The 25,705-nt window shown below is 37.1% G+C and overlaps 1 protein-coding gene across 1 annotated transcript; it reads left to right on the top strand.

The window, feature by feature from the left end:
- The first annotated feature begins 6,717 nt into the window (after positions 1-6,717).
- MSI1 (Transducin/WD40 repeat-like superfamily protein) lies at positions 6,718-25,398 on the top strand. The gene is made up of 6 exons (XM_010254036.3): positions 6,718-7,209; positions 11,481-11,807; positions 12,754-12,906; positions 13,863-13,987; positions 14,158-14,253; positions 24,960-25,398. Exons 1-6 carry the CDS (start codon positions 6,865-6,867, stop codon positions 25,186-25,188), a joined length of 1,275 nt encoding a protein of 424 aa, XP_010252338.1. The 5' UTR covers positions 6,718-6,864; the 3' UTR covers positions 25,189-25,398.
- Positions 25,399-25,705: the final 307 nt, after the last annotated feature.

Below are 25,705 nucleotides of genomic sequence, written 5' to 3' on the forward strand. Positions count from 1 at the left end.
GCAATGGCTATTTATAACTTCATTAGGGATTGTCAAACGGCTGATATGTAATTTAATCATGCTTTTCAAAATCGGACTGGATCAGACGGTTGGATCGGAAGAAACGGGAATCGATTAGGTGATCGGTTTTATTTTTTCTCCAAAACCGTTAGTTTTGATCAACAAACCGTTGAACCGACCAGTTAACCGTTGGTTTTGATCATCAAATGTCCTTATAAGACACCAATAGAAGGACATGTGTTTCACATGTGTAAATGAATACATAAATATAAATTTACATATTTGCATATTAGTATAAAGGTTTTCATCATCATGTCCTTACATGAATTTTTTTATAGAGAGAGAAATAATTGTCCACTATAATAACAATAATTTAGGAAGATGAAATAATTTTACGTAAACAAAATAAGTGGCTTATAGCATAGTTATGTTAGGTGGTTTTCAAAATCTAGATCAATGGCTTACCACTATAAGCCATGGTTTTCAAAACCAAACTGGACCGAAAAATCGGGAACCAATCAGGTGATCAGTTCCGTTTTTCCTAAAAATTGGATTTTTCTTTAAAACCTTTGATTTTGGTTAATGAACCGTTGAACCGGGCAATTAATCATTTGAACCATCAAACCGCTCAAACAGTTTTGATCATTTTTATTTTTGAAAAATTTTTAATTTCTCTGTCAGAACGGGCTAAGCATTCAGTTTGAATGGTCAGACCGTTCGACCTGATAATCGGACCCCTAACCGGTTCAATCACCGGGTCAGTTTTAAAAACCATGCTATAAGCTATTATTATGTATTACTTCTGGAAGTAGGGGTGGAGCTAGAGGACCTAAGGGAACCATGTTGCCCCCATGGTCTGGAAATACCCATTTACAATACATTTTTCCATGTAAATTTTCCGCTCCCCCACTCTCCACCTTAATGGTTGGTTCCTCTATGTACCCATCCATATCTATTCCCCCCTCCCCCCTATCTACTTTATGTTTTGGCTCCTTATAAAAAATTCCTAGCTCCACCCCTATCTAGGAGTACACATCTTATTCATTATTATGCACATGCATTTGAAAATCAATGATTGATTGAAGTTTAGCTTTAATTGATCCACCCCCTAAAATGTTGCCAAAAAATATGAAAATTATCTCATTAATTTGGTTTTCCTTCTTCAATTAATTATCATAAAGAAACTTGGCAACAATAACCTAAGGGAAAAAGTTAAAAACTTGCAAGAAGAAGAAACTTATTTGGAGATGAGAAAAGACTTGATATAAAGAAGAAAGTATTAAGGTCATTAATTAACATAAATTTAGAAAACAAACAAAACTAATTAATTACGCCTATAAACAAACAAATGGAAGGAATCATACAACAATTCAAAAAGAAGGAAACTAAATGGTGAATTTGAAATCCCTACCATTCATTAAAAATATCATTTCCTTTCTTGTAAGTTATAGATTTATTGTTTATATCTTAAAAAGAAAATTGATCAATTTGGAAAAACACATAGAACAATTTTTCAAATTAGAATCAATAATGTCTATAAGCTTATAGAAGGAAATCCTATAATACTTCGAGAATGTGGAAACTAAATGATTAATTTACAAAACTTTCTTGAGTACAATAAAGCGTTTCATAACAATGGGACAATTGAACCAAAATAATTACTTACAAGCTAAGATTAACTAACCCCTACAAATTATTTAAAAGCTTTCTCTATATATCATGTCAAGGCACACATGTTCATTCTTAAGATTGTTGAACCACTGCTTATTGGATTACTATCAACCATTGTTTTATGCTTGGTAACATAAAAAATGAAATTTAATTTCCTGGATAGTAAGGATGTGATTAATGAAATTCAGAATCTGTCTTACTAAATAGAAAATTCAATGTAAAATCAAGAGATGGACTGAATGAGCATTAACACAACTTCCCCCTCTTTAATCAATTGATAATTAGTTTCAACCTTTAATAATAACTAAATGAGCATGTTCTTCATGCTTTAAATCAAAAGTTGTTTTGCCTTAAATTGACAAGAAGGGAGTAAATTTTGATTTATTTTGTAAATATAATAAAAAGAGAACTTTCATTGAGAAAAATAAGTGATTCTAATAATGGGCTACTGCCATTTTAGTCTTTTTTTTATGGGAAATTGTCTAAAACTCACCATGAGTTTTCAGCATTTCTCTTAAACTCACCACAACTTTTCAAAACGTCACCATGTCAATAAGTTTTTATTTTTCAAAACTCACCTTCCGTTAATACACCATTAATGTTTCTTAACAGAGGTGTCCATGTCAGCACAAATAACAATTTTTATGACCAAATCACCCTTGAATGATGAGTTAGAGGAAAAGGGTCTTTTTCATTTTTTTTTACATTTTAGAGTTTAGTTATAATTTCTATTGTTTTTTATAATTTCTGTTTTTTTTTACATTTTTCTATTTTCTACAATCTATAAATTTTTCTGTATTTTTTTATTTATTTGCAATTTCTGTGCTTTTGTATAATTTTTGGTGTTTTTTCTACAATTTTTTATTTTCTAATTTGTTTTTCAATTTCTATAGTTTCTACAATTTGAAAATAATTTTTTATTTTGTGTGCAATTTCTATAATTTTTATATTTTTTCCAATTTCTGTTTTTTTATGTATTTTATATTTGAAAATATTTTTTGAACCTTTTCCTTTTTTCATATATAAATATTAAAATATATGTATATATTTTATATTTTTCTATGAAGGTTAAAATTGTAATATATTAACAACTGTTAGTCTCTTTAATGTCAAGTTAGTGACATGGTGAGTTTTAAACATTTTGAAAAGTTGTGGTGAGTTTAAGAGAAATGCTAAAAACTCATGGTGAATTTTTGACAATGTCCCTTTTCTTATTCTTTTTAAGCATATACTTAGGGTAAGGCTTTTAGTTTCCATGTAAAGAAGATGCCAACCCAAAAGGTTTTATCCACCAACATCAAGCCCTTTAATATTAGTTCTAGCAAATAAACAAATTAGTATACTCTATGTGAAGTCACTTAATACAATTGCAAATTGGGGGATTATCAAAAAATGGATGTGAAATGGTTATTTCAAGCAAAATCCAAAAGTCACAAATTAACATGAGGCAGACATGGTTTAAAGTATTCATACAATACGATCGTATCTTTTGAAAAATATATGGTCCGAAATGCCTATTTCCAGGTGTTTTGGATCCCCAACTTTTTTAAAAATAAAAAACGCGTTTTAAGCTTCCCAAAAAATCAAAATTTGAAAAAAAAACTAAAAAAAAGGTGTTTCAGACATTTCTAAGTACTGATACGATATGGCCAATATGTGTATTGTATCGATATACTGATACGATATGGCCAATATGCGTATTGTATCAATACTTTGAACCTTGGAGGCAAATGATAGATTTTCATTTTTTTTTTAATGCATATGGAACAAAAATCTTGAAATCGTCTCTTGACAAGCTGAAATGTGTGCCCTCAACCATGTATTCATCTGAACGAAGCAAGGTATATAGAGTACAAAAAAGTTTTCTATAAAAATAAAAATGAAACAGGTACCAAAATCGGTGTGAGACAAAAATCTTGATGATGAAATTAGACATGAATGAGCTACAAGCTTTCTATTTTCAGCATAGAATGCCCAAAAGTATCAACTTAGAGAACCCTAATAATAATTTTGGTAAAATTAAAATGAACAAAGCAACAAATGAAGTATACCCATTAAATTCTTAACCCATTCTTTAACGGTTGTGTGAGCATAACTATAGATGATGAAAACAAATTAAAGCTCCAACGCAATAACACACACACATATTTTTGTTCTCCATGATTGATGAATCTCCACTTGTTGACAGACTATATAGGCTTGTGGATGTTGATAATCCATGTGTAACACAACACATAGAGAAGTTGAACCCATGATACAACTTAAAAATTGAGGCAGAGAAAAAGAAGACTAGGGACATAAGAAGAGAATGTTGATACATAAAGAATCAAACAAAGAAAGTAAAGAGTATTATTCTTGTAAATAAATATACGATAATTAATGGTTGCCACACTGCCGTAGATGCGAGCTCTCAAATAGCTAAGAGTGGAGAGCATGAAACTCTCCTTTTATAAGGCATGGGTCATTGGGGTATATGCTTAAGGAAAATAAATAGAAAATTATAAGGGTAAATTTTGAAAGAAAGATTCGACTATTGACAAAACACAAAAAATGTGAAAATATCTCTTTTATTATAGATATCAAGGTTCAAAATATCGATACAGGCCAATATGCCGGTAGGGGTGTATTAGCTTATATATTGTGGCTCGCTTCCCTTTTTTTAGCTTTTTTTTTTTTTTTTAATCTGGTTTAGAGGGATCAGTTTAAGGCTCCTCTAGCCCCTGAACTAGGGTTTGACTCGAAAGTTTCCCTGTAGGGGCATGTTCGGAAGTCTTTGATACGATATGTAGCGGCCAATAAATTACCTTGATTGTCAAACTTTAGCCTAACCCTCTTCTAATTAGTTAGTTTCTATCTTTTATCTAGGTTAAGCTTCTTCATCGAAGATCAATAGGAAGAACAAACATTGAGGTTCCTATTCTCATTAAGGTTTGTAGTTCTCTCCATCGTTCCTCTTCTTTTCTTCTACCATACCATTGGATATACATTATACTTGATTTTAACCAAGGTCAAAATAGATTTTTTGCTTGAAGGTAAATAAACATAAGGACAAAAAGTCATTTTTCAATTTTGTAGGTATGAACAAGTAGAAAACAAAGTGCAAATTAACTAAGGTTGTAAGCCAAATAGGTTGGGCTGAGTTTAAGCTCAACCCATGTCCAACCTTAAGAATTAAGCTTCTTGAGCTTGAGGTCAAGCCTGATTTATTCAACTTGAGCCCAACTTGCACTAAAAATTAAAGCAATTGGGTTGGGTTTAGGCCTAGTTCAAGCTTGGTTTAGTCAATTACACTATACTAAAACTTAATACACATATATGCATGTATGTCTGTAAATAATGAATCTATATATGCATGTCTATGTATATAGTGTGCCAAGGTAGGGTTGGGATACAGTTTGACTGGGCTCTAGTTGGGCCCACTCAAGTGGCACACCTATTGCAAACAATGTGGGGCTTTCCAGGAATTGAGATCTTCTATGAACAAAACACGTTCCAACCCTTTACCAATTTGGGCCATGTTTCGGGGTGCTTGAGTTAAAAATAAGTGCTTATTTTAATAAGCACTTATTTTCATTTGGCACCCAACTTTTTCAAGTGCTTATTTAAAATAAGCACTTAAATAAGAATTTGTGATTATTTTGCCCTTCATTTTCTTTCAAATTTTCAAAATATACCCTTATGAAAGTACTTTTATTAAATTACTTTTATAAAAACACTTTTATGAAAGTATTTTTATAAAAGTACTTTTATGAAAGTACTATAAAAGTACTTTTATGCAAGCACTTTTACGAAAATACTTTTACAAAAATACTTTTATGAAAGCACATTAACAAAAGTACTTTTATGAAAGCAATTCTTCGAAAGTGCTTTCATAAAGGTACTTTTATAAAAGCACTTATATGAAAGTACTTTTATGTAAGTACTTTTATGAAAGCACTTCAATGAAAGTACTTTTATGAAAACACTTTTATAAAATTCTAGGGATAATTTTGTAAGTGGTATTTTAAATTTTAACTAGGGATAATTTTTTAAGTGGTATTCTAAAATTTAACTAGAGATAATTTTGGAAGAAAAAAATTGAATAAGTGCTTATTGTATAAGCACTTAAAAAAGTTGGAAATTTTTTTAAGCCCTTATTTTGAAAATAACACTTATTTCGGGCTTATTTTCCAAATACCAACAAGTGCTTAATGGCCCAAATAAACACTTATTTTTAAGCACTCCCAAACATGATCTTGATCTAACACAGCACACCTCACTATGAAAATGCGACCAACCATGTATGGGATTTGCGGTGTGAGATTATGTTGGTAGAGGGTTGGGACGTATTTTGTTGACAGGTGGTGATCAGGACTTGCTTCATAGTTATATGCACTTAGGGGGTGTCTGGCAAGAGTCCAAATCACTTGCTAAAAAATACGTTTCTAAGAGGGTGTTTGGTTTCCTTTACATTTATTTAGTAAACGTTTTGTACTTGTGTGATTACAAAACTGAGAAAAACAATTAATGAAGACGTTTATAACACAGCACCACATTAGCAAAATGCCAATAAATGCCTACCCATTTCAGGAAACTCCAAAATGAAGTTTCCTAAGACGGAGAGACAATAAAAACTGAAGTTTGCTTTTGCAAATTTCAATACGGGCATCGTCAATAAACGCTTCCTCACTAAAAGTAAACAAAACCAAACACATACTACGGGATCTATTCCTCACAAATGGGCGCCTCACAGGCACATCCACCATCCATTGGGATCATCTCCCATGAATACATGAATAATAAGCATGAGAGATGTTCCCAATGCATGATAAGATGTGCGTATGAGGAATCCAGTCTCAGTTTCAACACGACAACACCCTTCCAATATGATCTCACACCATAAATCTTATAAATCTTATAGGTGGTGGGTTCCAGTTTTATGATGGGTCTCATTATCATGGTGAGATATGCGGTGTGAGATGATGTTGGAAGGGTATTGAAACATGTTTTTTTGAGAGGACATCCCAACATCAAAATCCTCCTCAAAACCCTTTTCGGTCCCTCTATCACCACTCCTCCCTTTCCCGCTCGCACTATTTCCCTCCCATTCCTCTCCGTCATACTCCAGCGTTTCTTTTTTTCTCTCTTGCTAATTTTCAAAAAAGAAAAATAGAGAGAGAAGGAAGGAGAGACTCTAGAGAAGAACAAAGAAGAATGGCCAAGGACGAGGAGGAATTCAGGGGAGAGATGGAGGAACGATTAATCAACGAGGAATACAAGATATGGAAGAAGAACACCCCATTTCTATACGATCTGGTCATAACACACGCTCTAGAATGGCCTTCTCTTACGGTACAATGGCTCCCTGATCGGGAGGAGCCGCCAGGGAAGGACTACTCGGTGCAAAAGATGATTTTGGGGACTCACACTTCGGAGAACGAGCCCAACTACTTGATGCTGGCTCAGGTCCAGCTTCCCTTGGAGGATGCCGAGAACGATGCCCGACAGTACGAAGACGAACGCGGGGAGATCGGGGGCTTTGGATGTGCTAATGGGAAGGTAATTGATTATCCTCTGATGTGGTTTATTGTTCTTGCATTCTAAGCCTGTCGGTTCCTTTCGGTGCTTGAAGAATTCAATAATGTTATGCCATCTCTTTTAGCTGTATCTTTGGTTTTTATAAACCAAAGCACCCTTTTTCAGGGGCCCTGGTTGTCCTTACTTTTCGTTTCCCTAAACCAAAACCAGTTAGGCTGGATCACCAGGAGGCCCTGGATATGACCATGTAGAATGGGGTTTGTATGGAGTTATTCCATTCGTCAAGAGGGTTAGGGGAAAGGGATCCGTTTCCCCCTTTATCATTTGCCTTAGTGGTAGATATACTAGTATTTTGCTAAAAAGGGTATTAGTGGCTTTCAAGCAGGTATCAATGGGCTAACTATTTCACATCTTCAATATGCAAACCGACACTCTTGTTTTTTCTAGATGCATCATTGCATTGGTTGAGAAAGTATTAAATCTAACGACCATTTTAAGGAGTTTGCTGCTGGGGTTGAAAGTCAACTTAGCTAAGATTGTAATGATTGGAGTTGGGGGCATAAGGGGTGAAATTCTGAAAGAGTGTGTTGTTGTCTTAGAATGCCTGATTAGAGAATTCCCTTTTATGTATTTTGGATTGCCTTTAGGAGCAGAAGCGTCAATGATATTGAGGCAACCTAATTTTGGAGAGATTTGTTAAAAAGGTTGGTGAGGTGGTAATGTAGATACGTGTCACTTGGGCTCAGTTTGGAAAGAGTACAAATGCAAATATGTACAGTGTAAATACGTACAAAGTAATACAAAATATAAGGTTTTGCACTCTACATATTTGCATTTGTACTCCTTCCAAACTCAGCCTTAGAGGAAAAACAACATTAATGAAGATTGTACTGGCAAACCTACTTACTTGTTTCCTTTCTTTATTAAAATTTCCAGCAGCCATTGCTGAAAAATTGAGAAAGTACAAAGGGATTTCTTCAGGCTGGATATGGGAATGGGGGGAAAATTGAATAAAGCTACATTCTCTATGGATAGGGCTAAATCACTAGGCTGGATTGCTCCCCTATGGGTTTCTTTGAGATTGTTTAGAGAATATTAAGAATAATCCATTAGAGGTGCTTAATGGGTTTTTTGATAGGAGGATCATCCATGTGAATGTAACTTCGATGGCCCTTGTCCTAAAAAATTGATGCCTATTACCCCAAAAATAATCTTTATAAAGTGGTCACTAATGTGCTTTTCCTATGACTAAAGGAGGTGCTTTCATCCATAACCTCATAATACCAAGGAGCTTCTATTCATCGGACACAGACAACAAATTAAATTCTATCACCAATGAGTGCCTCCAAGGTTGAGGAGATTAGGAGGAAATGGTTGTGCTTGTAAGTTGGACCTGGGAAAAACTGGAAAAGCTCATGATCCAGTGGACTAGTTGTTTTTGGAGGTTGTTTTGGAAAAGTATAGTGTTAGGGCGAAGTGGAAAAATGGATCAAGAGGTGCTTGCAGTTGTGCCACTATTCAATCCTTGTGAATGGGTCCAATTCAGGGGTGTCACCTCAGACAAGGTGACCCTTTATCCCCTTTCTTGTTCACCTTAATTGTTGATGTCCTTACTTCATCTCTAGAGCAGCGGATTGTGTGGTTTAATTAGGGGTGTCAAACTGGGAAGGGAAGAGGTTATAGTCAGTTACTTATTCAAGTATTCATCCATTGAAGACTCCCAACACTTATTCTTATATAGTGTGCTAGCTAAGAAAATTTGTTGGTTTTCTAGTTAATCTTTCAACATTATAGAGATCCCTAACAAATCAGTCTCCAAATGTTGAGAAGGTGGCAAGTAGCGGTTGAATTGAGACATTAGGATGTTACAATTCACTCCAGATCTCCTACGCACAAATTGTTCCCACATTCATACCCACAAGACACTACCACTGTATATTGGAACATCTCCCTATGAAATATGAATGACAAGCGAAATATTCCCAATGCGTGCCTGTAGTGTCCTGTTGGTATGGACGTGGGAAGAGTTTGTGGGTAGGAGATTTGAGCATGTTACAGTGGGTTGTCTCCTTTGTTCTATCATCTGGAAGATCTGGAGTCTGGAGGGGGAGAAATAGGAGATGGATGGAAGGTAAGTTTAGAAGCTCATTGGCCATTTTTCATGAAATGCTTTTCTGGATTAAATAGGTTGATTTCCCTATACTTTTTCTGGTGATGCTAATAAAATGGAAGGGAATCATTTGCTGGCGCTAGGTATCGAACCTAGGAGAAAAAAGCTGGAGAAAATGAAATTGGTTAGAAGGATTCCTCCTTTACGTGGCCAAGTTATGGTGAATGTTGATGGGGCTTCTAGAGGGAACCCCAGATTGAGTGGCAGTAGTGGTTGTATTTGAAATGGGAACAATGACTTTATGGGAATCCAAGTTGGTAATAGGTTGGCTGCAAATGAACAGTTTGGGAATCTGGACCCTTAGACAACCTGTAAGGGAAATTATGAATCTAGTATGGGAGACTGGAGTACATTCAAAGCTCTCGTGAGTGCACTTGTGCAGATGGTCTCCCTTTTCCATTTTCGAGAACCTGCTGATTTTCCTTTTTGAGGTCCTTCAGACTTTTATTTGTATATTTATGAACTGGAGCATCTCATTTATAGATTTTTTCTAGAGAGGTAAGGATTCTACGTCCCTCTCTCCGAGGTTGTTTTATTTCAATTTTGCTTGATTAATAGAATTCAACGGTGGCCACCCCTCTGCCGGGAGTAAATTTTAGGGTTAAAAAAGTTTATAAATAAGGTGTGCAGTGTAGTTCTGGAGTTTTTTTTTTTTTTTGGTTGTATTGGTTTTTTCCCATTATCTATGATCTATCATCTCCTTCCTTGAAAGCTGGTTTTTGAAAGGCTTGAGAAGGAGAGGTGAAATCCTATGGGGTCTGATTTCAATGGCTGTTTTTTGGTGTATTTTGAGGGAAAGGAATGTTCAGATCATCAAGAAGGTGAATTTGGATTAATAGACCATGCTATGCTAGATCAAAGGAACGCTTAGTTCTTGGGCGTTCACTGATAGGGATTTTAAAGGGCTGGGTTATCACAGAAATTTTAATAAGGATATTCTGTTTCTTTGTTAATATTTTGCTAACAATACTATAACTTGTAGCACCTTTTATGAGGTAAGAAAATGCCGAAGATAGAAAATGTAAGATATAACTTCTAAGTTAGGGATGATCATTTATGACCCTGCCCAGTTCAGCCTGGCTCGGAAGTTATGCATATATGGTATATATATGGCACGTATATATGTATTTATGACATAATATATTAATATATGGATAACAATTTTGTATACATTTTTTTTTCAGTAATGTTGGTTATAAAATTAAATTACACTTTTCATTTATAAAAACCATAATTTTTTTAATTAATGTGGGAAAGCCTAGTAGCCCAGCCTGGCCTGGGACTGGGCCTGGGAAGATTATATTATCAGGCCTGGGCAATCCTAAAGATTGTTAATGCAGTGTCAAAATCCAGCCCGGCCTGGCCCATGCTCATTTGTATCCTAGCTGCTCTTTAAAAAAATTAAAAGAAAAAAATGTAAAGAGTGTCAAATATGGCATTACTGACCAAGCCCTGTTATTTGTCACCAAGTTTTACACAAGTTGAACTGTTCTGGAAACTTTTATGCATTTATGAACCATATAGTTGGGCTTGGGACAAGGGTTCGAGTATGGGGGAGGCCACTTTGTGTGAAGAAATGCCAAAGGTTAGGACTGTACCCAGTCTACCCCTCCCAAGGCCCCAGATATCTGGCACCGACATTGGGAAATGACCTTTTCTATAGTTAGGGCAAGACTTAGTTGAGTTGTGAGAGAATGCAAGTTGATAAAAAAATATGTTCTTAAAATGTTTTTTTTTTTTTTTTCAAATACATTTGATGATTTGTTCAGCTTTTGAGGTGGGCCTTGGTGCAATGGTTGGGTTGCTCCATTGTGACCTTGGGTGACCAGGGTTCAAAGTATGTGTAGGAGTAAGGCTGTGTACATCTTTCCCTCTCCAGACTGTTAATGGCTGGAGTTTAGTTCACTGGGCTGCCCTTCTTTCTTATTTGATCACCTTTTAATCTACAAGGATTTGCTACCTATATGTTTAGTCTTGGAATGTTTCCTTCACTGTTCATATGCAGATGGGCTTGCTTTCAAATACATCTTGATTGTGGGGTTGAGTTCCATTAGGAAGGCTCATTGATGTTATGAATATGCAGTTGAGGGCCTTGGTCATTGTTTCAAATTGCGATTTGCAGGTACAAATAATCCAGCAAATAAATCATGATGGAGAGGTGAACCGTGCTCGTTATATGCCTCAAAACCCATTTATTATTGCAACAAAGACTGTTAGTGCAGAGGTCTATGTTTTTGATTATAGCAAACACCCATCTAAGCCCCCCTTAGATGGTGCATGCAATCCTGACTTGAGATTGAGGGGCCACAACACCGAAGGATATGGTTTGTCTTGGAGTCTGTTCAAGCAGGGCCATCTTTTGAGCGGCTCTGATGATGCTCAGATATGCTTGTGGGACATCAATGCAACTCCTAAGAACAAGGCTATTGAGGCTCAGCAAATTTTCAAGGTTGGAACTCTTTCTCTATGTCTGTTTATCTTCTACTTGTATGCATTTATGAATTTGTTATTGTCTGGTCTAAAGTTCCTGCACACCCATAAAGAAAAGTCTGGTATTCTGATGGCTCAAATTTGCTTAATGTGTTACTTCATAAGTTATTCAAGTAATTAATTAATAATGGAAGAAATGTTTGGAAGGTGTCATGGACTCCTACATCTCCTCGTTATATTACCTGTTCCATGGAATGATGCTGAAAATCCAAATGCAATTTATGTAGAAAAATCTTTTGATTAGATTGAGGACCCTATTAAGTGGTGATGTGCTCAATGTACCATGCAATGTGATATGTGCTTAACCAATACGCTAAAAGCCTTAAATACTGTTGAAATACGTCAAGCCAAGCCTTTTAACATTTAGGACTGTAACATACCACCACCACTCTTCTGCAGCTATCTTGACAGCTTCACTTTGGGCAGCTCTCACTCTAGTGGAAGGTAGCCCTTTCCATGAATGTTTTCACTATGCTCTAAATAGCCCTTCTACCAGGTAGCCCTCTTCATGATTTGAACTTGAGATGTGGTGTTAGGCTCTGATATCATTTGTTACATGCTTGACCAATATGACAGAAGCCTTAAGACTGTTGGAGTGTATCAGGCCAAGCCCTTTAACACTTAGGACCATAGCACAGTCTTAGTTGTTTGCTCCCCTCCCCTCCTCAACAAGAAAAGAAGAAAAAAGAAAACACTTTACTGTTTTCTATTGAGCAATCATTAAAATCTATTTACTGATTGCGATTCCAGATCTATTTAATATGAAAACAGCAGTAGTTTAGCAGATCAAGGAAAGAAATTTGATAAGTATCTTATTGATAAAAAAGAAATTGATTAGTATCTAATATTGCCAAGTTGTTTGAGTTGTAGCTAATGGGCTTACTCTGGAATTCTTGTCAAAATAGGTCCATGAAGGTGTTGTGGAAGATGTTGCATGGCATCTGAGGCATGAATATTTGTTTGGTTCAGTTGGAGATGATCACTATCTTCTTATTTGGGATTTACGTTCACCATCAAGCAACAAACCAATCCAGTCTGTTGTTGCTCATCAAGGTGAGGTAAGTTCTCATGATCCACAGATTCCTCCTATAAACACTACATTTAATGTAAATTTTTTATTTAATTTTTATGCTTTGCTACTGAATTTATTGGTATTTAATTTTTTGCATTGCTATTGAATTTACTGTTTATTGGATTACCAAACATATTCCAGCTTTTTATTACAACTCAAAGTTGGTAAATTCTGCATGATCATAGCTTATTGCTTTTACATTTTCAATTGTATTTTGTCAGGAAACATTCTAGCTCATTGCAGTGGAGTCTATGTGTTTAGGACATGTTGTGGTGCTCATTCACCAATTCTCGCTTCTCTAGAAGATTGATGTTCTTACTTTTATATATTATCGAAAAACAGGAAGTTTATATGTTTATGTTGATAAATTCGGAAGCCAACCACTAAAAAAATCTATATATCCTTGTTCCTACATATATGAGTGGTGATACCATTGGATATACGTTCTTGTGTTGAATAGCTTTGTTTTACCTGATATTTTACTAACTTAACAGTGAGGCTGTGATATGGTATCCTTTGTGAAATACCTCATGGTTTGCTAAAACCAGTTTTGATTCTTCACTGTATGGGCTATTTCATAACCCAAGATTTTCTCCTGGAATCAGTGGCCTTTCTTTGTGAAGGTTATTTGCATTCTTTATTTATCCAGATAGAGGCTTTGGACTATGATTTGGTTATTTCATTCAATATTTTCTACTGTTTGTACTCATGATTCAGTCCAATTTTCAGAACAGAAGCTGGATGCTGAATGTGCTTGGTTATCCATCTTCCCATTGCATGTCTTTCTTTGTTATATTCATCTCTATTAGGATTGACAACTTAATTCCTTTTATATGATTTTACATGTTCTCTAAGCTTCATTTTCAGAATTTGAGTTATGAATTGTATATGCAAGCATGCTCCTTGTTGATGTATTCTCCATGTTGTGTATTTATGTAATAGGTTAATTGCTTAGCATTCAATCCTTTTAATGAGTGGGTTGTTGCAACGGGTTCGACTGATAAAACTGTTAAGCTATTTGACCTCCGCAAGATCAATACAGCACTGCACACATTTGATTGTCACAAGTAAGCATCCTCTTGACATGTGATGCTTCTTTCTTTTATTTGTTTGACATTGTTTCTGTTTTCTTGTGGATCTCTGCAATTTTTACTTCAGTTTTTGACTTCTGAAAAGTGGAAGTAGCAAAGCTTTAACTGAACATGTCATGGTATTACTTTGTTATTATGAAAAACAGGGAGGAGGTTTTCCAAGTTGGATGGAATCCAAAGAATGAGACTATATTGGCTTCATGCTGTCTTGGCAGAAGGCTTATGGTGTGGGATCTGAGCAGGTACTTCCTTGAGCTAATACCAATACTATTGTTATCTGGAGACCTGTACTACTTTATGTTTTTATTTTTGATGGTAAGCTAACTTTTCTCAAAAAAAAAAAAAAAGAGAATAACCTCATCACTATCCATGCAGCCAAAATTATACAACACCCTAATAAACCAAGAGCAAATCAATGAATCTAAAGAATATGCACAAGCAGTCTCAATGAAGGAAAGAACAAATGGGCTGAAAACAACGCCCAGGCTTGGTATTAGGCCTTTATGCCCATTATTGTAGGTCCACATCCATGATACCCGTAATTGAAGTTAAAGCCCATGAACTTGGGCCTATTCCAAGGTTCAAAATATCGATACGCCGGTAGGGCCGTATTGGCCTGTATCGAAGCTCATTTCTCTTATATATTTTTGTAGTTTTTTTAAACCTGGTTCAGAGGGGTCGGTTTAAGGCCTTTTTTTTTTGAGAAAAGGTGAAGTATGATTGTATTAAAGTAAAAGGTCCTTTGTACAACCCCGAATGGTTTAAGGCCTGTCTACCCCCTGAACTGGGTTAAGCCCTGAAACATCCCCTGTAGGGGCGTATCGTGAAGCCCCTGATACGAACAGAAGAAAAATGAGGGATATATTTTACTGGAGTCAGCTCTAGCAGTTTCTTTTGGCCTCATGTCCAAAACATTCAGGCATCAGCATCCCAGTTGTTAGAATCACTCTGACAGTAAGTAGCAGAACACAATACTTCATTAACTTCTCTAAAGAAATGAAGGCCTTCATAAGTTTATATGCAGCGAGTGGAGGGTATTCTAGTCTTCTTTTGTTTTACTGCTTGAAGTTCAAATAAGAAACAACCTAAGGCTAAAGGCAGATGGTTGGTTTCTGGGAGATGAGGTGTTCACCTTGAGGCATAAGATAAATCAAGGTTATAGGCCACCTTTTTCATTGTATTCTTTCTTTTTCTTTATGAATTTAATTATTACTTTTCAAAAAAAGGATAAATCAAGGTTATAGGCCAAAAGGCCATTCCCCAATGTTGGTCCTAGCTATCTGGGGTCTTGGGAGGTGTAGACTGGATACAATCCTGACCTTTGACATAAGTTTGCTAAAGTTATAGGTAATAATCCATACAAAATATGGGTAACTAATTTAATGTGTGATTTCTGTACAGCTCTTAGTGGGCTATTGGTCACAGATCCAATGGCCAGTGGTTATGAACTTATGGGTTGGAATCCCATTACTTACTTTTTTTGATAAATAACAAAATGCATTTCAGTAAGTGAAGAAAACACCATACTTATCACAAGCATGAACAGTCAACAGCATGGACCAGGTTAGCCCGAACCCAATGTCCCAACCTGAACCCAGCCTGAAAAAGTGGGGTTGGGTTGGGTTGGATTCTGGGTTGGGGTTAGGGTTGAAAAGTATGAACCCATGTACCCAACTTCACTTTGGGTTGGGTTAGGGTTGAGGCCTTGACCAACCTGAACCTGGCTTAACTTCATATTTACATCTATAAATATTCTTCTTCAGCCAAACAAAGTGGGAGCAAAGAAGCTCTCCAAGTCAACAGGAGAATCCACCTGCAATCAAATAATGCAAGGAACCAATCCCAATTGCTTTGCAAAGAAAACAGCAATATGGAGATATGCAGTAATGGGGTCTCCTTTTCTGTAGCAAGTCACAAGTATTAATCTCGATTTCACACCCTAGCATAGCCACAGACTCCAATCTTTGCCATTTGGTTTTCCACCAAGCTACATTTGGCTAGGTTAACTTTCAACTCCCGAAACTTTCTCCACTCTCCAAAATCCTTCTTAGAGTTCACATCTTATGCTCCCTTAAAATCTAGTTCTCCCAAAATCAGAGTCCCAAAAAGATTATCAAAGCATATAAAAACAACACTATGCCTACAGTCAAAATGAATAGAAATAGGGATGATAAGAAAGGGATGACCATGGGTGGGGCCAGGTATTTATAGGGTATTAAAAGCATTTTGAGTTGCCTTGCCCAGCCTGGGCCAGGCTGGATTGGCATCTGGGCCAGCCTGGGCCAGGCTGTATGCCTGCATAAGATAATAGAACTATTTTTTTCTAAAAAACTAGAAATTTAAATTTAATTTGCATTCAAAATTAATGAAAATTACATACAAACTTTTATTATGCATATTATTAATTTATTAATATGCATATATATGTGGATATACTATAAAATATTATATATATTATATATTAAATTCCTAGGATTGGTTGGGTTTCCAGTCCTAACATTTTAGGTACCAGATCTGGCCTGTATTATGCATATGGTTGGCTTTCTGATGGCTAAGTTTGATCTGTTGGAGCATCTGGTTGGTGGCTTGGTTTTTTGTTTTAGTGATTTATTAGAATATATTTTTTGGTGCTTCATTTGGTTATTTGTTTGTGTATCTGGTTGGTGCTTCAGGTGTTTTTTTTTTTGTAATAAATAAAAAAGACAATTCCATTAAATAAAATTAAGAAGATTACAATCAGGTAAGGTGATGAGTAATCAACCACCCATGAAAGGAAAAAGAACATAAACTGAAACAACAAAAAAATTACTTCTAGGGAGGGCTAAGGGATTTTACCCCTCCTTCCTCTTGTATCTTATTTACTTATTATTATTTAAAGTTTCTGTTAATTATCAAAACAAAACTGAAAAAATTACAAATATTTTAACTACCATCCCCAATATTTTCAAACTCTAAAATAGGCCAAAACCCTGCCCCAAATAACTCTTTGGTCACTTAAATTATGGTAATGTCAAGTAGTGATTTAAAATGTGTGCTTGAGGTGCACCTAGGCGCACAGGCAAGGTGCATTTTAGGGTATGCACCACACCTAGGTCCTAGGCGCAACACTTTCAAAAGGCGCATGCCTGGTGCACCTATGCGTGTGCCTGATGCGCCTTGCGCCTCATCTAAGGCATGTGCCTTTTTAAATTTTTACGCCTTTTTGATTTTTAAATTTTTGTGCTTTTTTTGCTTGCATCGTTCGCTCACTGAAGCTCTAAGAAGGCAAGAACCCCCTATTTACTAATGTTGTTCATTCATTCATCCTAATAAAATATCTTCTTAAAAGACAATTAAAATTATAAAATCATTAATTTTTTTTGTGTGAGAATTAAGAATTTAAGACCTTAACATGGACTTGTTTGGGCTTGCCTCGAGGGGCTTGGTACAAAGGTGGCTCGTAGAATCAGGAACACAATACTGTTTTACATCACATTAGTTACTTGAAGTAATGCAATCAAGGAAAAAAGGTTTTACATGCTTGAAAATGTTTATGTTTAAATTTTCATTTGAATATGCTTTACATATTATGTTTGTGTATTTTAATTTTAGATAATAGGTTTTAAAACGTTTATTTTAAAATTTAAGTTTATATTTTTTATTGATATTATGTTTAATATTTATTTATTTTTTATTTTTTTTTGCATTTTTAAAATTTCTCACTTTATTTTGATTTTTTTGGCGTTTTTTTTTTGTATTCTTGTGCCTTGCCTTGGACCTTGCGCCTTGGGCACAAATTGCCCCTTGCGCTTTTAAAACACTGATGTCGAAGTCCATTCCATAAGCTTGAAACATATCCTCAAACAAATCTTCACCTTGCTTCTTGCCTTTCCTTTGAAGATCCTGTTATTTCTTTCTCAAGACAACTCCCAACAGACTGCCAAAGGTATACATCTCTAAAAGATTGTTGCTTTTTTTCCTCCTATGGAGAACAGGCTAGCTAGCAAAGATGTCACCAGGGGACCTTGGTTCCCCATCAAGTCAAAGAGCTGGAAGGAGAATCACCAAACAAGTTTCGTAAAACAGCCCCAAAGAATATGGTTTAGAGTTTTGTATGAGATCAGCTTCTATCCGGTTAATATTGGTTATTGTTGACTTTCTGATGACCAACTCCAGTTTCATGTCTTCTTCTAGTGGGCAAAGTACAAAACAACCTACATAAAGACCATGAGGCCCATCATAGATTATAATTTCTCATCTCTCTACCAAAAAAATATTATAATTCTTATCTGAAAGCTCTAACTTTTTCATGGAAAACTCAAACTGTGACAAAACATATAGTTAAAGCTGATGGCACATTGAGTAACTTCAAACATGAGAACATGAGTATTGTAGATAAACTGATGTGCTGTGGGGCCACTCTGTCCGTAGGGTAGAATGTACCTAGTCTATTTGTTATGTTTTTCTGTTATTCTAGTTCTGTTATTCTAGTTGTTACTTACTTTTCAGTTTTATATTGTTAAGTGTTATGATGTAAACACCAAGGGCAGATGTGTCCTTTCATGTAACTAGCATAACATATAAATATTAAGTTGAAGTGGCGGCGGCAGATGATTCAAAATCTGTCCTTCTTTTCAAACCTGTGTTCTATTGCGCTCTCACTAATCTTTCTCCTCTTTCTTCTTCACTTTCTCTTCTGTTCGAACCTGAAATTCCAAGACTGATAGTGGTCTTGATCATCTTCATGGTATCAGAGCTAAGTTAGGGTTTCTTATGTGAGTCTAATACCAGCCGACCACATGAGAATCTCCTAGGACTAGAAGCTGAAAAGGTGGAGTTCGCAGACTGATTCTTGGAGATCGCCAGAAGTGCTAGCAGCTGTTGGAAGTTTTGTTATAGTTGCAGAGTATTGGTGGTCAGGAAGGATCAGAGAAGACTAGGGTTCGGGTAACCCTAGAAGGCAGCGGACAATTCTTTTCTTGTAAGTCATTTACTTTTCTAAGAAAAGATAGGTTGGACCTATCTGGAGAGGAAGGCTGAACCATTCTAGGTTTTCATCTCTTCGGTTCACTAGGGTTTTACAGCAAACCCTACTGTTCTGCTGTGATTAAAACCCTACTGTTTTACACCGAACTGTCTCAACCTTGTTTCTTTCTGCACTAGAGTTTGAAAGTGATCTTGCAGCAAGCCCTAGTGCTGGACGGAACCTTGTGATCTACCTAGAGCTGTCCTCAAGTTTATTGTTGGCATTGATCAGATTCTAGGGTTTCATATTAACCCTACTGCAAGTCTATCTATACAGTACCGATTAGATTGTGCAACTGAATTGATCACTTTAAGGACTGATTAAAACCCTAATTCTACAAAAGCAAATCAGACCTCCTTCTAAGTTGTTTTTCAGAGTATTTTGGGGTTTTCGAACTCTCTTAAAGGGGTTAGTGCTCTACGGACAGCCACTGTTGTGTTTGTTAGTTGATTTCAGATCAGAGTTATCCCAGTTTTGTGCACATACACTGTGAATACAGATCAGGCTTATATTGTTTTTGATTGTGATTGGTAGTCCAAGTGTTGTTTTAAGACTTGACCGAGATGGAGTTTAAAAATCAGGCAGAAGGCAGCTTTGGGAGCATCAGTTATGGCAGTGTTTCTGAGATGGGTGGTTAGATTACAACCATAAATTCAGGTACTCTAGCTTCAGCCTACCATGCCTCAGCTCCAGGTACTACTGAACCTTGTTGGGTAATAGATTCAGGTGCATCCGACCACATGACTAGCTTGCCTTCACTGTTTACCTCTTACCATTTGTCATCTGGTAGGGATAAAGTATCTATTGTTGATGGCTCCCTGGTTCCTATTTCTGGGAAGGGGGACATTAAGTTATCAGATACGATCTCCTTGTCTTCTGTCTTACATGTTTCTAAGCTTGATACTAACCTCCTTTCAGTCAGTAGTATTACCAAACACATGAACTGCTCAATAACTTTCTTCCCTGATCAGTGTGTTTTTTAGGACCTGGAGACGAAGAAGGTGATTGGGACTGGCCGTGAGACGAATGAGATTTATCTGCTCGGGGAGAGTTCTCGTCGGGAAGAGTCAGTGGGTAAGAGGTCACTTGTTTCCCAGAGTGTGAGTTCGGTTATGCTTTGGCATAACCGATTGGGTCATTTATCTTTTCGGTCCTTAAGGAGTCTGTTTCCTACTTTGTTTGAGTTTATTGAGTTGTCCCAATTGCAATGTGAAAGCTGTGAGTTTGCTAAACATTGTAGAAACTCTTATTCATTGAATAATAAAAGGAGTAATCGTCCTTTTGATCTTGTGCATACGGATGTTTGGGGGCCATATCACATTCCTTCTATGGGTGGGTACAGATATTTTTTGTTATTTGTTGATGACCATACCCGGTTTTCTTGGGTTTATCTTATGCGTTCACAAGATGAGGTTCCCGCCCTGACCCAAAACTTTCACCAAATGATCCTAACCCAGTTTGATGCCAAAATTAAAGTTCTTAGATCTGATAATGCAAAGGAGTACTTTGCTAAGTCATTGGCATCTTACCTTCTTACTCATGGGGTTCTCCATCAGAGCTCTTGCCCTCATACACCTTAGTAGAATGGGGTTGCAGAACGGAAGAATAGGCACATCTTGGAGGTGGCTAGAAGTCTTATGTTTACCTCCAATGTCCCTATTCGCTTCTGGGGTGATGCTATCCTCACGGCGGTATATCTTATTAATCGGATTCCTTTTCGGGTTCTTGATTTGCGATCTCCTTTTTCCCTTCTATACCCACATGAGGAGTTGTTTTCTATTCCCCTTAAGACATTCGGTTGTACCTGCTTTGTTCAGCTTCTCGAACCCCATCACTCCAAGTTTGAACCCAAGGCCTCCAAATGCATTTTCCTTGGTTATGCACAAACTCAAAAGGGGTATTGCTGCTATGATCATGTCTCAGGGAGGAAGTTCGTCTCCATGGATGTCACTTTCTTTGAGGAGACACCCTATTATCCTCGGGTTTCTCCTCAGGGGGAGAGCAGTGAGAGTAGGGGTTTAAGTCCTTGTCTTCAGGGGGAGAGTAGTGAGAGTAGGGGTTTAAGTCCATGTCTTTAGGGGGAGAGCAGTGAGAGTGGGGTAGTTCCTTTACCTATTCCATTGGGTGATGGGAGCTGCAATGGTGAGGGTGGCCAGAGGGATCAGGAGTTGAGGGGGAGCTGCAATGGTGAGGGTGGCCAGAGGGATCAGGAGTTGAGGGTCTATCACAGGCGGTGCAGGCAGGTTGATCCCGATCATCAGCAGTCCAGGCCAGCTCCAATCTCATTTGCGGCTCCAGGTCCATGCATTACAGTCCTAGGACCCATAGAGACTTCTTCTATTGTTGCCATTTCACCTCCTACAGATGACCTTGATCTTCCGATTGCAATCCGTAAAGGGAAACAACATTGTACCACATCTACAACCCACTGTATTTCCCATTTTTTATCCTATGATCGCCTATCTCCTACCTACAGGTCCTACCTTAGTTCCATTTCCAATGTCCCTATTCCAAAGAACAGTGCAAGAGGCCCTATCAGTCCCAGAGTGGAGAGGTGCAATGCAAGTTGAAATGGATGCCCTGTTGAAAAATAATACCTGGGAGCTAGTTGACTTGCCCAAAGGAAAGAAACCAATTGGATGCAGATGGGTATTTACTGTGAAGCACAATGCAGATGGTTCCATTGAGAGGTACAAAGCTCGGCTAGTTGCAAAAGGGTTTACTCAGACTTATGGCATAGATTACTTGGGGACGTTTGCCTCGGTAGCCAAAATGACCACCATTCGGGTTCTATTATCTCTTGTAGCAAGCCACACTTGGCCTTTGTACCAAATGGATGTTAAAAATGCCTTCCTGAATGGGGACTTGCAGGAAGAGGTTTACATGCAGTTGCCTCCTAGATGCTATGATACAGAGACAGGTAAGAAGGTTTGCCGGCTCAATAAGGCATTGTATGGTTTGAAGCAGTCACCTAGAGCTTGGTTTGATAGATTCAGACTAGCTCTTGGGAAGTTCGGTTATGTACAGGCCCAGTCAGATCATACACTATTCATCAAGAGGGTGGAGTCTTCACTGACACTACTTGCAGTATATGTTGATGATATTGTGGTGACAGGAAATGACAACCATGAGATTGAGTCCCTCAAACAGCTCCTTCATCAAGAGTTTGAGGTGAAAGATCTGGGTCCACTACGGTATTTTTTGGGTATTGAGGTTGCTAGATCTAAGCAGGGGATCTTTGTCTCACAGAGGAAATATGTTTTAGATCTGTTGGCTGAAACTGGAAAGCTGGGTGTCAAACCTGCAGATACACCCATTGAACAGAACCACAGGATTAGTGTAGAGAGTGGGGAGTTGCTTGAAGACAAAATTATGTTCCAGCAGTTAGTGGGAAAGCTCCTATATCTGTGCCTCACTCGGCCAGATATCAATTATGCAGTTAGTGTTGTCAGTCAGTACATGCATTCTCTTAAACCACGCACCTTCTAGCAGTAGAAAGAATACTAGCATACTTGAAGAGATGCCCGGGTAGAGGTATACTGTTCAAGAACAATAACCACATGAAGGTGGAGGTCTATACGGATGCCGATTGGGCTGGGAGTGTTGATGACAGACGGTCTACCTCAGGATATTGTGCCCTTGTGGGAGGAAACCTTGTCTCCTGGAGAAGTAAGAAACAAAGTGTTGTCTCCCAGTCTAGTGCTGAAGCAGAATACAGGTCCATGGCCAATGGAGTGGCTGAAATCCTATGGCTAAGATCTCTACTTGAGGAGTTGGGTATTGAGTATGAGAAGCCTCTGATGCTGTATTGTGATAATCAAGCAGCCATTAATATAGCACATAATCCAGTGCAGCATGACAGAACCAAACACATTGAAGTTGACCGGCATTTTGTACGAGAGAGGGTCTCATCTCAAGAAGTATGCTTCCCTTACATCACTTCCAGTATGCAACTAGCAGATATCCTCACTAAAGCCGTATCAAGAAAGAAGCTAGAAGCAGATCTATCCAAGTTGGGAATGATAAACATTTACTCCCAACTTAAGAGGGAGTGTAGAGAAACTGATGTGCTGTGGGGCCACTCTGTCCGTAGGGTAGAATGTACCTAGTCTATTTGTTATGTTTTTCTGTTATTCTAGTTCTGTTATTCTAGTTGTTACTTACTTTTCGGTTTTATATTGTTAAGTGTTATGATGTAAACACCAAGGGCAGATGTGTCCTTTCATGTAACTAGCATAACATATAAATATTAAGTTGAAGTGGCGGTGGCAGATGATTCAGAATCTGTCCTTTTCAAACCTGTGTTCTATTGCTCTCTCACTAATCTTTCTCCTCTTTCTTCACTTTCTTTTCTGTTCGAACCTGAAATTCCAAGACTGATAGCAGTCTTGATCATCTTCAAGTATTAAGCCTGTTCCACCATTTTCTTACCATTAGAATATCATCATCATCTGAACCATCTCCCTATGCGATTGGCTACATGAATCATGTTTGTCTTTCCATTCTGTTTAGTGCCATATCCATTGTTATATTTTGAGTGCTTAAATAATTTCTTACTACTTCAACCTGTGTCCTTTCGATCTGCCCCTAGCCAATCTATTCCCTTCAACTTGTAAGAGATTACTTCTTACAAGTGTTGTAGGTGGTCTTCCATGCACGTGAAGGTGGCATTCAGTTGGGCTTTCGGAAATAAGTCTTTCAAAGCATAAAAGTTCAAAAGATCATTTGGTAACATTTTCTCCAAATACATACTTTTCACCTTACAACAACGGTAAATGACCAGAAAGTGTTCTGGTTGCCAAAAAATAACATGTTTGATCAATGTTGTCAGACGTGGACCAGACCAGATGGCCAAATCATAAAAAATGGAATCAGTAACCAAAATGATTTTAGGTTGTTTGGTTCTTAAAAATGTTGACTTGATAAAACCTACCTTAGCTACATGTGTAAATCTATGTTGTAATCTATAGTATTTATTGTTTTACGATTATTTTGATACAGAAGAAAAAACTTCAAAAGATAATTGAAAGTTTTTTTTTTGTATCTCTTTTCTGAATTTTTAATTCATTAACCCAATGACAAAAATTGTCTGACGTTGAATTAAAAATTGAAACATTTATTTTTGTATTTTTTATATCCAGATAAAACCTAACATTTTTGTGTGAGTTGTGACTAATTCAAAGAAGTACAAAAGATTCATGAGTTCTAGCAATGTTTTCAAGATGCGGTTGAACCACTGAACCATTTGACCCAGCCTGTGGGACACTGGTTAGACATTGATTCTCATTTTCAATTTTATTTTGTATGTTTCTAGTTATTTACACCAATAATAACAGTAAATCTCATTCATCACACTTTTTTTTGTTTAATACAATGAGTCTTCTTATTAGTTTTTGTATTTTCATGCAATTTTATCTATTTTTTTTATTATTTAATTTAGTATGTTGCAGGTTGACCCATTTAACAATTGACAGTTGAACCACTGATCCACCACCCAATGGAAAAAGTGTTTTCATTTTTGGGTTTCTCTAAAACAATGATTATAGGATGGATCATGGAAGCTTAGAGCTAAAGATCGGAAGAAAGTTTAAAGTTTCGCTTGAAGCTTCCTGTTTTGGGCTCTTTTGAGCTCTGGCTTTCAAAGAACATCTTATCAAACCATAAAAGATCTTTTCAAGGTTTATGGCTTTCAAAATCCCTGCCATAGCTAGTGATTTAAAAGCCGTCCCTAGGCGTACAGGCAAGACACATTCTAGGGTATGTGCCTTGCCTCGGTCCCAGACAATATTTTCGAAAGGCACTCGCCTGGTGTGCCTTGTGAAAAATAAATATTAGATAGCTTGTACATGCTGTCCCAGTTTGCTGACAAAAAATAAATAGATATTTTTTGTTGAAAAATTAAATGAAATAATGATTAACATATGTGACTGATATGTTTCACAGGATTGATGAAGAGCAGACCCCAGAGGATGCAGAAGATGGTCCCCCGGAGCTACTCTTCATTCATGGAGGGCACACAAGCAAAATATCAGATTTCTCGTGGAATCCCTGTGAAGATTGGGTTATTGCAAGCGTTGCCGAAGATAACATTCTTCAAATCTGGCAGATGGCAGAGAACATCTATCATGATGAAGATGATCTACCAGGTGAGGAATCTGCCAAGGCTTCCTAGTCTTTCATCTCCCAGTTCCTTGGGGCCTGCCAACAAAGAAATAGAGTTGACAGTGAAGATGTAAAACTCTAATTGTTCTGTTTTAGATATTGTGACTAGAGAATTCATCTGTAGTATGGTATACCTACTTCAGCATATGCTGCCTTCTCTGCAGAATTTAGTTTCTTATTTATGTATTTGTTTCCAATGTAGTTTTAGAGTTGATACTAAGCCTCCTTTGTAGCCTTGCACCACTCACATTATAGTAGTTGGAGAGATTGAGCTTGAACCCCCGAAAAGAATCTGATTTCCCTTGGCTTTTCCTTTAGGAGAAAGTGATTGTGATCTCATCAGTGGGGTGGCTACACCTCCATACCGTACGAGTACATTACTGCATTGTCGGTACTTTTTTTTGAAGTTCCATTTACTTTCTTTTTCAAAACCGGTTCAGAGGGGTCGGTTTAAGGCCCGGCTACCCTCTGAACCATGGTTTGACCTATAACCCCTAGAGGAGTGTATCGGGAAGTCATCGGCATGA

Source organism: Nelumbo nucifera, chromosome 5 (assembly GCF_055504915.1).
Source record: "Nelumbo nucifera cultivar China Antique chromosome 5, China Antique-T2T, whole genome shotgun sequence".
NCBI classification, from domain to species: Eukaryota; Viridiplantae; Streptophyta; class Magnoliopsida; order Proteales; family Nelumbonaceae; genus Nelumbo; species Nelumbo nucifera.